Source organism: Bos grunniens, chromosome 26 (genome assembly GCF_055505025.1).
Source record: "Bos grunniens cultivar Pamir isolate PY7600 chromosome 26, Bosgru_T2T1.0, whole genome shotgun sequence".
Taxonomy (NCBI): Eukaryota; Metazoa; Chordata; class Mammalia; order Artiodactyla; family Bovidae; genus Bos; species Bos grunniens.
Genome location: NC_141190.1, coordinates 44,264,314 through 44,279,466, shown reverse-complemented (window position 1 = coordinate 44,279,466; position 15,153 = coordinate 44,264,314). Strand labels below are relative to the sequence as shown.

Below are 15,153 nucleotides of genomic sequence, written 5' to 3'. Positions count from 1 at the left end.
TTCTCTCGAGATGTTAACTCAATTAGCCCATTTCTTTCCCAACTCTTGTTATTCCCAGGTTCAAAGATTAACAATACTTTGCTATTTCATAACCAGACTCAAGAATGCTGATAATTACTTCATGTGATAAACCAAAACTTCACGTATGTCCATTCTTAAGATGAAATGGGTGGATTAGAACTAAGTTAATTCAAGAAACAAAATTGGTCAAGTTTTAGTTTTGATTTTAATTTACCCAAAAGTAAAATTACCTGACCCAAGCATTAATGCAGGAAAGGGAGGTGAATCTCAAAAAATTGTTTGTAAATGATATTTACAAAGAAATGTTGCAAAATAATTAACATCAGTCATTTCCATGTGTGAAGAACTTTCAGTTGATTTAATAAGTCTTCCTTTCTTAAATAGCATTAAATCCCTTCTGTAAATGCTGGTTAAGTCCAACAAGTCCAGATATCAAACACCTTTACAACTGCCCTGCCTCTTTCCATTTAAAAAAAAGTCATGGCAACTGAAAACATCAACCTCCTCACTCATTTTAAGGTGGTGGTCCTATCCCAACTTTCCCGTGAAAAATTACATTAAAGCCACCTGACGTGGATCGAGGTGGAGCGCATGGTTACTGACCTGTATCACCACTCCGGGGAGCGGAGCGGCGGTTCGCTGTCATCTTCATAACCACTTGTCAAGCGTAATCAGTGCAGGGATGACATCTGCACACCAAGGAGGCCCCACCCGCCCATGCGCAGCAGTATCCCCTTAACACAGACTCGTCTGTCACAGGATGAGCCTAAGAGCCAAAGACATGAAAAGGCAGGCAGGCCCACATCCTGTCTTTTAATTTGAACAGAAACCACCACGCCGTATTCTCCCAAGAAGAACCGTAAAGTCAAGTCCATACAGTTCAGGTATTACCGTCCAGAGTCAACCAAAAGACACTTGAGTTATCTGTCACCCCGCCACATGGAATCTGAGAAAGAACTGCAAATTCTGTCTTGGGATGATAGTTATGGCTGTTTGATAGTTCAAGAGCTTAACATAGCATTGACTCACCAAAATGTTAGCCTTTACCAGCCAATCTGCTGTGAAAACCATTTAAAGCTCCGCCAAGTCTGAAGCCTAAGAACTGGAGCGTATATATATATATATATATATATACACACACACATATAGTTCTTTCCCACAGGGAAGAATGCTGTACCTGTTAAGCTAGATGTGGCCAGGGTCACACCTGGGGACATATCACTCAGCAGACACAGCACGTGGAGGCCGAAGACCGAGCTGCGGCTTCCCAAACAGCACTGACTATCCTGGAGACCCTAGCCACCAGATGCTTCTCCCTCAAACCTCTCTCTCTGTCTTCTTCAACTGGCTTAACCGCAACTAGAATGGGTTGTCTGGCCACTAAAGAATTCTTCCTATATATGAAGAAAAGTTCATAGGGATGCTATGCTAAGTAGTCAGAATGGCAGCCTTCTAAATCCTTAACTACTGTCCAAAACGAAAGCAAACCGGAGGATCAATTTTGTAAGAAAACATCAGCCCCTTGAAACAGTAACATACCAATATTATATCAAAATTCATTTATATGGGATCCAATTGCAAATATTCTTCCTGCAAGTTTTAGCATGCAGCAGCAGCGATCTTTCATCCTGGAAACACCTTTCAGGGAGGGAAGAAAGAACTAAAGAGATGACATCTCACAGGTATTTTACTATTTTTAGTATTTCAGCATCAAATCTGAGGTTGTGCACATTTCAATACCATCTAAATAGAACTTAGAAGAAAACAAGAAGCAAATATTAAAAGGTTTTCACAGCCTTTTTATCAAAGGGAAAGAGTGTGTATGTGTGTTTGAAATTCCTTGCCACATCAATAGTCTACAAAGTGCTTATCAGGACACTAAGTCTTTTTGTGTTCCTGAGATAGGTCTGAAATTTTTACCCAGTATTGAATGTATACCTGAAGTGGTCAAATAATACTTTTACAGAAAGTTTTTCTACCTAAGATTATAGTTATAACTTTAAATAAGAATGGCCACAATTAACCAACATGCAAAAATTCTCAGACTACTCACTGAGAAATTCATTATACAATGCATTTAAACCACCTTACTGCATTCTTAAAATCTTTATTCTATTCTGAACGGAAATTCGCAATTAGCCCAAGCAAAGGCATGCCTTTCTAACACAATTTGCTTAAAGCAGAGTTGATGATAAAGAATCCAAAGACCCTCTGCACGACAACCTGGGAGTCTAATGTCCACAGAGGCAAGTGAGCAGACTTCACATAATTCATTCAGTTCAAGTGGGCTGGCTCCCCAACCACTGCCCTAATGTATATCCATGGGGTAACTACTCACAAGGAGACTGCTGCCCAGAGTCTGGTGGAGGAAGCCTCAGTTTAAGAGCACTCTTCCAAACAAATAAATACCTAAATACCAAAAGGCGGCTTATCAGAAACTGAAAAAGACAAAATAAGAGAAACCAAAACCCTTTTCAAAACAAGGGAACGATGTCTACATGAAGTTCACTCAATAAAAAATTCTGACTTTTCTTACAGTTTGTTCCTTAAAGATTTGATTTTATTGGGCACAACAGGAACTAAATTACTAATAAAAAATAAAAGCTTGTTTTTATTTTTATGTTTTGCTATGGATAATTTGTACAAAAAGTTTCCAAATCTCTACTGAGCTCTAGTGAGACAGAATGTAAAATGGATCTTTTCAGATGGAAGTAGAATGCCAGGTTCTACTTTAAAAAGAATTATCTCAAAGGAACAAAGAGTGACCTGCCATGTGCTTTTGGAGGTGCCCATGCTGGAAAAACTTCTCAATAATATGAAGATGCTGGTACAACTTTTCCTATTACACAACTTCTTACACAACCACATGCGTTACATTTATAGACAGATTTACAATCTGAAAGGAAAAAAGTTCTGTCTTAATAAAATTAGTTTTTTGTTTCTTTTTTACAAACTGTAGTCCAAAGTTCTGTCTCCTCATGCAGCAGACACATCGTCTCTGTTGGGTATGGATCAGAAAAAACCCTTCCAAGCAGAACCTGCCAGGTTCGCTTCATTCCATGCCGTGTGCTCTGCTTGGAGCAACACACTCATGTGGGGTCCCGCACAGAGCTGATACCTTGGTCTTCTGTTCTTGGATTTTTTTTTTCATTCATCTTCATCATCTTCGTCTTCCTCTCCATCAGATAGGGATGTACAAGGCCGGATCTGTCGGTAGCGGTCAAGCCATTTTTCTACCATTTGCGTGACCAGGGGGTGATTTCGCCGCCGAGAGCTCTTCTGCATGGCCACGAGAACGCCTCCCTCAGTCACGCAGCAGTCCAGCCACTCCCTGAGCAGTTTTTCTTGCTGTTCCTCATTACCTAGCTTTTAGAGGAATGTGAAGAAAAGGAAAAATAATATGACAGATCAGAGATCTGACAGGAAAAATTTCATAGAGACCTACAGCTGGTATGATTAACGAAAGGGCCAGAGCAACGAAGTGTTTCAACCTAGGTTCTACTCTCATCAATTTTATGTTTAAAACCCTATGGGTAAATAGGAAAAAATGTCAACTTGAAAATTCACAGACAAACCTAGAGGGAAGAACAGCCTAATGATAAGTTCATTTGTTTGATATAATGGCAAAAAGGAAGTGTTCTCCAATACATTGATTCTGGCAAAGAAAAGACTAGAAAGAAAAGTTGCAGCTTCAAAAAGAACAAGGTAAGTTTGCTCAGAAAGCTATGTACAGGGTGAAGTTACAAAAATTATCTATGAATTTTTTTCTTAATGTTATGCTTATAAAAGTTTTATAATAATTACTATATTAAATAAAAGACCAATACTTTTTATAAGAATATGGGTTTTCTGCGAGTATTCTTTCACACCTTCTCATCACTTCCCTGCAGCTACAGGGAGCTCCTACCTGCTGCTCCCACCACTGCCCAGGTACCTAGTTTCACCTGAGCGGCCAGTGCGCCTCTTCTATGCAAACTGGCTGCTGGCTCCCTAGCTCACCCACAGTAAAAGTCAGAAAAATTTAAAAGACTGCTGATGGCCACCCCGCAGCCTCAGCCTCCTCTCCCCCTTGCCCAGTCCCCACAAGCCACACCAGCCTTCCAATTCCCTCTGCTACAACTCTCCTCCCCCAGTTCCTGCAAGACTCCTTCCTCTTGAAGTCTCAATTCAAGCGCCACCTCCTCAGTGACACCTTACCCTACCGCCCCCAGTTCAGCCACCGACACCCTGCACCCCATCCCTCCCTTTCCCCCTCACCCCATCTTTTTACTTCTCCTCAGCACTCATCACTACCTGAGGGCATGGACTTCCATCTTCACTGCTTTATCTCCACACAACACCTCCTACACAGCTGTTCTGAAAAGGTAAACTTCAGTCTGTCTGACTAGGATTTATAGAAAGTGACAATTACTATGACTAAACTCAAAACTGTAAGTGGTAGTGCAGATAACAGCACACCCGAGAGACACCCAAGGCCAGGTTCTGGCACAGCGCTGCTACTTTGAGGAGTTAAAGTGAGAAACAGGCGTCTTACCTCCTGAGCAGAAAGAAAGTGCACGTGGAGTAACTTCCTCTCACTGTCAACCAGAGGCAGAAACGTGATGGTGACATCGTCATCGGTGTTCAGGTTAGCACCAGCACCTCGGTTACCATAGCCATCATTTTCCATGGCAACCAAAGCAGAGAAGTGGCCCCTTGTATAGCCCAGAGCAATCGGACTTTTCCAACAAAAACTCTGTTCCCACAACAAAGGCAAATACACACCTGGAAAGAGGGAAGAAAATCACAATGGGATTTTCAGGATGTGACTGCAATGTGCCTTAAAATAATAAACAAGAAAGTTCCAAAATACTAATGATAATGGTTTACCTTGAAACCGAGTATATCCTAAAGTTTCTCCCCGAAAACTTTTATAATATTTTACTCCATAAACTATAATTGGTCGTCTAAGAATATGTGCAAGTACAAAAATGTGAGTCTGCTCCAAACTTGCTCCAGGCTGTACAGAACAAAACAAAAGAAAGAATTTCTCTTTAAAACATCCACTACCACCCTGGAAAACTGACATGTATAACAAAACGCTGCCCTCCTTCAGCACACTATCTCCATTCATTAAAAAAAAAAGTATGGCACTACTACTGTCAAGCTAAGAATGATTCCTCAAGTAGCAAAGTCCAATAAAAGACATCTGCAAAGCTTATACACAGATATCCTTCGCTATCCAAACTCAAGAACTAAACAGATCTGGTTAAATACTGATCTGAGGAATAAGAGATTCAGACAACAAAGGAGTCTTATTCACATAACTGCCTTCTGGTCAGGTTCCTCGTGAACTACAACAGGGTCCCCCCGAAGTGGAGAGAGGAGCCCGACTGTCCCACAGGGATACAAACAGCTTGCAAATGGCCACATCACCTAACACAGAAACACTCGACTGGCCTCCTTCCCTCAGCAACGACTCTGACAGCACCTTTACAGCAGGTGCACGTCTCAGACATGCACCCTGCCCAAAGGGTGAACCCCGCCCAAATGGCCCAATGACAGAAGGGACTTCCCTCATATTGTACTAAGGAATTATGGTGATTTCTGCAAAGAAAAGAAGTGATTTGTTGTGCATATACATGAATTTTACAGTTCAGTATATTAATGAAGTGAAAGTTGCTCAGTCGTGTCCGACTCTTTGTGACCCCACAGACTGTATAGTCCATGTAATTCTCCAGGCCAGAATACTGGAGTAAGGCCTTTCCCTTCTCCAGGTCATCTTCCCAACCCAGGGATCAAACCCAGGTCTCCCGCTTTGCAGGTGGATTCTTTACCAGCTGAGCCACCAGGGAAGCCCAAGAATACTGGAGTGAGTAGCCTATCCCTTCTGCAGCGGATCTTCCCGACCCAGGAATTGAACTGGGGTCTCCGGCACTGCAGGCAGATTCTTTACCATTCTCATTCATACTTCCCTGAGCTATGAGCGAAGTATATTAATAACACTTCACAAAACTAGCGCATGTCTGAGAGACAACTCAACACATCTATACAAGTTCATTCCAATCACTTCTGTCCACGGAACCTTCTCCATGGCCTACCTCACGTGGACACAGCATCAACCAGGCAGCCCTACGAAGACCACAACTTTAGCCTCAGGGGCCTCACAGCGCACCATCAGCACAGGAGTGCCCATTATCAGTGAGTGATCCTGGACACAGAACGGGAGCTAACCCACAGATGGGTAAAGCAGGCATAAAGCTGCCATTTTTTTTTTAATTTTTATTTGAATATAGTTTATTTACAATGCTGTGCTAGTTTCTGCAGTAAAGTGAAATCATTTATACATAGACATACACCCACTCTTTCTTAGATTCTTTTCCTATAAAGATCATTACAGAGTTCCCTGTGCTATGCAGTAGGTCTTCAGTTATCAATTTTATATGTAGCAGTGCGTGTATGTCAATCCCCCAGAGCTACCTCTCCGTGAGGACAACATAACTGAAGAGCTATCTGGGGAAATATTTACGAGGTTAGAATCACCAAGTAAAACGTTCATTCTGACAGTTTTCTAGTCACTTAACATAAAAACATACTGCCCTCCCTGTTCGGCAGTGAGGCCTGTGGTCACAGAGCCAATCAGCAGTCAATGGAACCTGAGCCACCTGATGCCAAGTCCTCGACTCTCCTCTGTACCACTCTGCCCCAACGTGGTCTCACTGCAAACCAAGGCATGCAGAGCAGCGGCCTCACTTTTTTCAGAGAAGCAACATGCCTGGAAGCATTCTTACCTGACTAGCAAGAGACAGTATAAATGCCCAGTCTTCTTGCCACTGTTCTTCTCTCAAGGAAAAATGTAAACCAAAGCTCTGAGAATACCAGGACTCCCAATCTTTCCAACGTGTATAAAACCTAAAAAACAACACAGTAAAAAAGAAGCCTTTCTATAAACAGTTCATTTAATGTTCTAATCATTTATTTAATGTAGTCTTTAAGCACATCATATGCAGAGATTTAATAATTCATTTTACCTGGCTTGAAGTAAATTTTTCAAATTAAAAATGCCTCCACTCTGCTAGCAGATACTTTTTAACATATCTTCAGACATAATCTGATTCACCACCCACCAAACTTTCATCAGAACTTCAAACACTAATGACAAGAACAGCTGATTTCAACTGTCTACTATTGGTTTACAAATGAAAAACACTCAAAATCATCTGAGAGTTTGGATAAAATCAAAGACACTTTACTCCATTAATGAACAGTATCCACTACTTGGTCACAGATTTAGAAAGAGCCCATGTGTTTACGAGAATATCAAAATCACTTCCTTGAGATTTCATTACATAAAATTATTTAAGTATCACATGATAATAAAATCCAACTATAAAAATAATCCCCTCTTCATGCTTAATACCTCTCTAAATACTTCAGCCTAATAAATTATGAAGATTAAAACTCAAATTAGGCCACTGGTAGACTGAATTACTAAAACAAAACATTCTTTTTCTTTATAACATCAAGTATACAATTAAATAAAGCCAGATATAATTACATTGAAAACTGTGATCTTACAAACCAGCAAAGGCCTCTGAAGACAGATTAACCAATAACATATTACAAACAGTTAACCAGTTTGTAACATTACAATCCTCTCACATGTAATGAACTATCAATCCCCAATACTTCTATGTACTTGAATTCTAGGTGAAAGAATAAAAAGATCAGAAAACATTCCCTCGCTATTGTTGAAAAGTTAAGGTATTAAATGGCTTAGTGTCACGCGTTTCTTTAACTTAATGTAGGGTTTTGTAAAAAGTAAACTAATGTTATTTTAGATTTAAAATAGAATGTTACAGAGGCTTAACTCTTGATTAGAAAAAAAAACTTTTTTTCTATTTACAGTAACCACAGGTTTTTTCTTTATAATTCAGGAATGTAAGTTTCAATGCCAAATGTTTAAAAATAAAATATGGATATCCCTCTTAAAATACCTAAGATATACAGAAATATATTTTAATGTACAAATGACAAAATATATTGTTTTGATATCAGTTTGGGAGAATTACTGTGAAACAGAAAGTTATTACAAACTGAAAGATGTATGTGGTAAGAAATTTCTTGGTTAGTGCCTAAAATCATTTTAATATTGAAACAGCTAAATTTGCCAGAAATCAAATGATGACTACACTCAAAACTAAAGAAGACTGCAGAATAAAGAGGTTCAAAAATATATTTAAAAATCACACCCACCACAAAGACCTAAACTGTCCATCTACCTGACTCAGTCAAGGACACAAATCCAAACATGAGACTAAGTGAGATAGCGATACAATTTGGCTTAACATTCAAAAATCAATTTCAGGATGAAAAGACTTAACACTCTATCTGATAATACTCCCGAAATTAATCTCCACGTTCAGTGCAATTTCTATCAAAATCCTAGAGGGCTTTTCTGCAGAAGCTAGAACCTAAAATTTGCCTAGAAGTCCAAAGGGAATAGTGAAAAGAAGGATAAAGTTGGAAAAAAAAAAAAGGATAAAGTTGGAAGACTTAATATTCCTGATTTCAAAACCTACCACAAAGCTATAATCAAGATAATCTAACACTGGCATAAAGACAGACATAGAGATCAACAGGAAAAACCAAGAGTCCAGAAACAAACCTTTATTTTATGAAAATATTTTTCAACAAAAGTACCAAGTATTTGAATGAAAAAAATAAAATAAATTTAAAAACTGTAAATAACTATAATAAATATGTTAAGTGCTCCCTAATGGAAAAAGACAGCATGCAAGAGCAGATGGGCAATTTAGACAGAGAGATGGAAATCCTGACAGAACCAAAATGAAATTTCAGAGAGCAAAAGCACTAACAGAAATGAAAGTATTTTTGACAGCTTTATCAGCAGACTGGGCTTGGCTAAAGAAAGAACCTCTTAAAGATACATCAATACAAAACTTCAAATCTAAAAAGAAAAGATAACACGGACAAAAAAAACAGAAGAATAACTGTGGGACAACTACCAAAGGTACAACATGTAGCATTACAGACAGGAAAGGGGGAAAAAGTAACAGGAAGAAATGCTCGAAACAGTAAGGACTGAGAATTTCACCAAATGACTGTCAGACACCACACCACAGGTTCAGGAAGCTCAGAGAAAACCACGAAGGAAAATCGCCAGAAAAACCACACGTAGGCATATCATATTAAAACAACAGAAAATTAAAGAAAAAAGTCCTGAAAGAAGCCAGAGTATAAAAAACACCTACCTATAGAAAACTAAAAGAATTATAACCAACTTCTCAGAAACTATCCATAGAAGCAAGAAGAGAACAAAGTGAAATATTTTTTAAAATTGAGAGGAAAAAACCCCACCAACCTAGAATTCTATACCCTGTGAAATTATCCTTCAAAAGTAAATGAGAGGACTTCTCTGGTGACACAGTGGATAAGAATCCACCTGCCAATGCAGGAGACACAGGTTTGATCCCTGGTCGGGGAAGATCCCACATGCCACAGGGCAACTAAGCCTGTGCACCACAAGTACTGAGCCTGCGCTCCAGAGCCGCGTGCCACAACCCGAGGGCCCTGCTCCCAGAGCCCGTGCTCCACAATGAGAGAAGCTGCCACCACGAGAAGCGCCTGTGCTGCAGCCGAGAGGAGGCCCCTCTCGCCACAACTAGAGAAAGCCCGCGTATAGCAACAAAGACCCAGGACAGTCAAAAATCAATCTTTTTTTTTTCAACTAAGATAGAAATACATCCTTTTTCAGACAAAAATGGAGGCAATTTGTTGCCAGAGACCTGCTTCATAAATATTCAAAGAAGTTCTTTAGAAAGAAGGAAAATAACACAGATCAGAAATTTTGAACTACATAAAGGTCTTGATCTGCATCAAAAAATAAATTGAAGATAAAACTTTTTCTTTTTTACTTTTAATTGACCTAACAGATATTAGTCTATTAAAATAATAGCAACAATACATTAAGTGTAAAACTTGATACATAGAGAGGCACAATACTAAGCTACAAATCATATTTCTAAAATAACTGATTTTTCCCATTTATATTACTCTCACTTGGCTCTCTATTTGGATTGACATGTCGATCAAAGACAAGTACAATGTTCCATCTTGAGCACCTGAGTCAGTTCAAATCACAGGCACTCAACAGAAAAGCACAGCTACTACAACAAAAAAAATGGCCTATCTTGAAGTGATGGGGGAGGGGTTTAAATAAAATTACTTTCTCCATTCTCATTTAGATATTTTATACAATGTAAGAGAATGTCTCATCCCACTTGATTTGGATTTATAAGCAAAGGAAATCCTAGCCAAAAAAAAACTGATTTAAAAGAAGACTGCACAAGTGACATGCTGGCCTTCTCATTCTACCTTCTAATAGTAATAGCCATACGTAAGACCCCAGTCAACAAACTGGTCACAACTCACAACAGTCACCATTTTAATGCTAATTCCGTAAGGTTAATATATTTGACCCACGTCACCGAAGCTCTGAATCTATGGCAACACGTCCTCCCTCCCCATCTGACAGCCTTCTCCATCCTATCTCCACCTCAAGATACTGAAAAAGACCTCTGTGTGGTCACTATAACCCTTGCAGCTTCCTCCACCTTAACTGTAGACCATCAGGTGAAGACCCTGTATGGCAGGGATGGAAGAGGTGGTACCAAGAGAGACATTATTTTCAGAAGCCTGCTGATATGCTGGCTGAAATATCCTTTTAGAATTAAGGCCTCCATTCCTGAAAGATCTGCTGCAACAGCACTTACCGTGGCTGTACTCTTAAGGCCCAGGTCTTCCCCACTCTACCAGCCATCAAGCCCAAACCTCAGAGTATGGCACTCATCTGCTTTCACATTAAACTTTGAGACTTCAAGTGACTCAAAACTGGAATTTCAGTCCTAACATTAGTTACCACTGCTGAAATTTACAGTACACTTTCAACCTTACAACAAAGGCAGGATATTACCACCAGAGGAAAGACTCTAGGGTTGCCTGTTTTAAAGGACTTGCAAAATGGTAGATTTACCAAAATCCAGATCTAGCTTTCAGGCTGAGCACACCCAAAAAACAGATCCATCTTTCCAGGGCAGACACACATTAATCAAACCTACAAGGCAGACCTATAAAACCACAATACCCCAAATGACTATCATCCTCTTGGTGTGGGCAGGCCCACATAAACAACCAGAGCACGAGGATGCTGTCTGATGAGCACGCCACCCAATCCAGAGAGGTGAGACAGGACGGGCACTTAATGGCATCAGGCTTACCTGGCCTGATGAGTCCACACCACAAAAGGAACAGTATTCCCCACAATACCAAATCAATCCACAGCAGTTTCCCTCCTCTAAAGGGCACAAAGTCCTCTCCACTGGACAAAAGGCTAAATGACTAAACCATGAGATAACTGAGTCCATGTTGACTTTCTTAGATGTGGTAATGAGGATGTGATTGGGTAGTAGAATATCCTTGTTCTTAAAAGATACAGGATAAAACACTGAAGGAGAAAGCATCACGGTGTCTAAAACAAATTGTTTCTGCATTAATATATAGAGATGGAGCACATACAGAAAAATGTTAACCATCAACAACTGATCAAGCCAATGAAGGAGAGGCTGGGGTCCACCAGACTGATTTTAACTTTTCTGTGGATTTGAAAATTTGCAAAATTACAAAAATGTAGTCTTATGAGTATCTGTCTCAGGAAGAAAAATGTGTAATACATAATATAATATCTTAAACTTGAACAAAATACGAAATAATAGCTACTTTAATATATGAGCAAAGACCTTCCTATATTTAATAAGACCACTACCACAAATTCAAATGTTTGTTTTAAAGCTTAGCAAAACATATAAAAACCACTGTGATGTTCAAAGTGTCTCAATGTCTAAAACCAAAGCTTCCCCCTCCCCCAGCTTCCATAAAAAGAAACAACAGACAAAAAGCATCCAACCACTGTAAGGATAGGTTTCAGCTAGTGCTCTCCTGGACTTCCAAAGGGAAGGATGCCAGCTCACCAATGTGAACAGTCGTGCAGGCTGTCATGCAGGGCTTTCCGAAGCACCGAGTCCTTGTCGTAAATGCCCCAGGTAGCTTGTAGTACTGAATCCAGTAAGCAGTCTCCTGCAGTCCGGTTCCAAAGTGCATACAGTCGACTGTCCAAACGTGTAGCCAATTCCAATGACCAGTTTATAATTGGAGATTCTTCTTCTAACTCTATGAGAAATTTGACATATTCATATAAAACATCAATAAAGGAAACTGAAGATTATTCAAATAAATGGAAAGATATCCCATGCTCTTAAGACTCGAAGAATTAATATTCTTAAAATGGCCACACTACCTAAAGCAACCTACAGATTTAAGGCAATTCCTATGAAATTACCCAAGACATCTTTCACAGAACTAGAATAAATAATCCTAAAATTTGTATGGAACCATAAAGGATCCAGAATTGCCAAGGCACTCCTGAGAAAAAAGAACAAAGCAAGGGCTTCCTTGGTGTCTCAGTGGTAAAGAATCTGCCTGTCAATGCAGCAGACACGGGTTCGATCCCCGATCTGGGAAGATCCCACATGCCATGGAGCAACTAAGTCCGTGCACCACAACTACTGAGTGTGTCTGTGCTCTGAAGCCCAGGAGCCACAACTACTGAGCCCAGGTGCCACAACCAGAGCCCATGCTCCACAACACGAGAGCCACCACCACAAGCCCACACACCACAACTACAGAGTAGCCTCTGCTCTCCACTAGAGAAAAGCCCGCACAGCCACGAAGACCCAGCACAGCCAAAAAATATATAAAATTTTGAACAAAGAACAAAGTTGGAGGTCCAACCCTCCCAAACTTCAGGTAAGACTATAAAGCTACAGTAATCAAAACAGCATGGTATTCAAAAAAAGACAAAAAAAAGACACACAGCTCAGTGGAACAAAACAGCCCAGAAATAAACTCACACACCTATGGTCAATTAATCTTCAACAAAGGAGGTAAGAATATATAATGGGAAAAAAGCCTCTTCAACAAGCAGTGTTGGACAGCTTCATGTAAATCAATAAAGTTAAAACACATCTTCACACCAAATATAAAAATATGCTCAAAATGACTTAAAGATTTAAATACGTGACATGACATCATGAAACTCCTAGAGAAGAACAAAGGCAAACATTCTCTGGCATAAACTGCACTAATATTTTCTTAGGTCAGTCTTCCAAGGCAATAGAAAAAAGCAAAATAAACAAATGGGACCTAATCAAACTTAAAAGCTTTTGCACAGCAAAGGACACCATAAACAAAAAGAGACGACAAAGTTCGGAAGGGAGAAAGTATCTGCAAACAATGCAACCAAAAACGGGCTTAACTTTTAAAATATACAAACAGCTCTCAGGTAACATAACCACAGAAAAACCACCCAACCAAAAAATGGGCAAAAAGACCTAACCAGGCATTTCTCCAAAGACATACAGATGTCCAAAAGGCACATGAAAAGATGCTTAACAACGCTAATTATTAGAATTATGCAAATCAAAACCAATGAGATACCACCTCACATTGGTCAGACTGATAATCATTTAAAAGTATACAAATACAAATGCTGGAGAGGGTGTAGAGAAAAGAGAACAACCTCGTGCACTACTGGTGCAGCCAATATGGAAAACAGTATGGAGGTTCTTGAAAAAATTTAAAAATATAGAGCTGCCCATATGATTCAGCAATCCCACTCCTGGGCATATACCTGGACAAAACCGTAATTCAAATAAACAAGCATTCCTCCTATGTTCACAGCAACACTATTCATAATAACCAAGACATGGAAACAACCTAAATGTCCCTTGACAGATGAATAGATGAAAACATGTGGTACACATACACAATGGACTACTACTCAGGCAGAAAAAAGAATGAGATAATGCCATTCGCAGCAACAGGGATGGCCTAGAGATTATCATACTAAGTGAAGTCGGAAAGACAAATACCATTTGATATCACTTAGAATGTGGAATGGAGAAGGCAATGGCACCCCACTCCAGTACTCTTGCCTGGAGAATCCTATGGACGGAGGAGCCTGGTGGGCTGCAGTCCATGGGGTCGCTAAGAGTCGGACACGACTGAGCGACTTCACTTTCACTTTTCACTTTCATGCATTGGAGAAGGAAATGGCAACCCACTCCAGTGTTCTTGCCTGGAGAGTCCCAGGGATGGGGGAGCCTGGTGGGCTACCGTCTATGGGGTCGCACAGAGTCAGACACGACTGAAGCGACTTAGCAGTAGCAGAATGTGGAAGCTAAAATATGACATAAATGAAATTCTCCAGGAAACAAGATTCACAGACACAGAGAACAGACTTGTGGTGGCCAAGACTGGTGGGGGGATGGAGTGGAAATTTGGGGTTAGCAGATGGAAACTAGTATATATGGAACAGATAAACAAGATACTACTATATAGCATAGGGAACTATATTCAATTATCTTGTGACAAACCATAATGGAAAAGAATATAAAAAAGAACATATGTTGAAGTATAATAGAATCACTTCGCTATATAGCAGAAGAAATTAACAATATTGTAAATCAACTATACTTCAATATAAATAAAGACGCACGTAAGTAAATAAATGTAACATGTTCAGTTTCATTCTTCTGCAATTTAGAAATATTCTATTTGGAAGAAAGAAAGAAAGAGAAGTCACTCAGTCATGTCCAACTCTTTTCCAACCCCATGGACTGTAGCCTACCAGGCTCCTCAGTCCATGGGATTTTCCAGGCAAGAATACTGGACTGGGTTGCCATTTCCTTCTCCAGGGGATCTTCCCGACCCAGGTATTGAATTCCCACATTTCAGGCAGACACTTTACCATCTGCGCCACCAGGGAAGCCCTTGGAAGAAAGAAATTATTCTCTAAAGTGTTAAAAAATGTACATGTAATATACTACTAACAGCTACAAATTTTGATCAATTGAAATATAAACTTGAATATCAACTGAAATATAAAATATTTTAAGTAATGGAAACATCTTGAGGCCCTAGAATAATTTATTTAATTTTTAAATTATTTATAATTTATTTTCTTAAACTGTTTATTATGAAAAAATACTCATCCTAGAATAGGAAACACAAAAC

General features: G+C 39.6%; 1 protein-coding gene across 6 annotated transcripts in view; it reads right to left on the bottom strand.

Annotated features, from left to right (window-relative positions):
* Positions 1 to 207: 207 nt before the first annotated feature.
* The window catches only part of ZRANB1 (zinc finger RANBP2-type containing 1), a 75,230-nt gene continuing 60,284 nt past the window's right edge, over positions 208 to 15,153 (bottom strand). For all 6 annotated transcript variants that reach the window (XM_086378395.1, XM_086378391.1, XM_086378396.1 and 3 more), the window contains 5 exons: positions 12,051 to 12,249; positions 6,792 to 6,912; positions 4,891 to 5,020; positions 4,556 to 4,785; positions 208 to 3,387 (listed from right to left, as the gene is read on the bottom strand). In XM_086378395.1, coding sequence (XP_086234521.1) covers positions 3,169 to 3,387; positions 4,556 to 4,785; positions 4,891 to 5,020; positions 6,792 to 6,912; positions 12,051 to 12,249 — 899 coding nt within the window. In that variant the 3' untranslated portion in view covers positions 208 to 3,168. The remainder of the gene's footprint in view (positions 3,388 to 4,555; positions 4,786 to 4,890; positions 5,021 to 6,791; positions 6,913 to 12,050; positions 12,250 to 15,153) is intronic.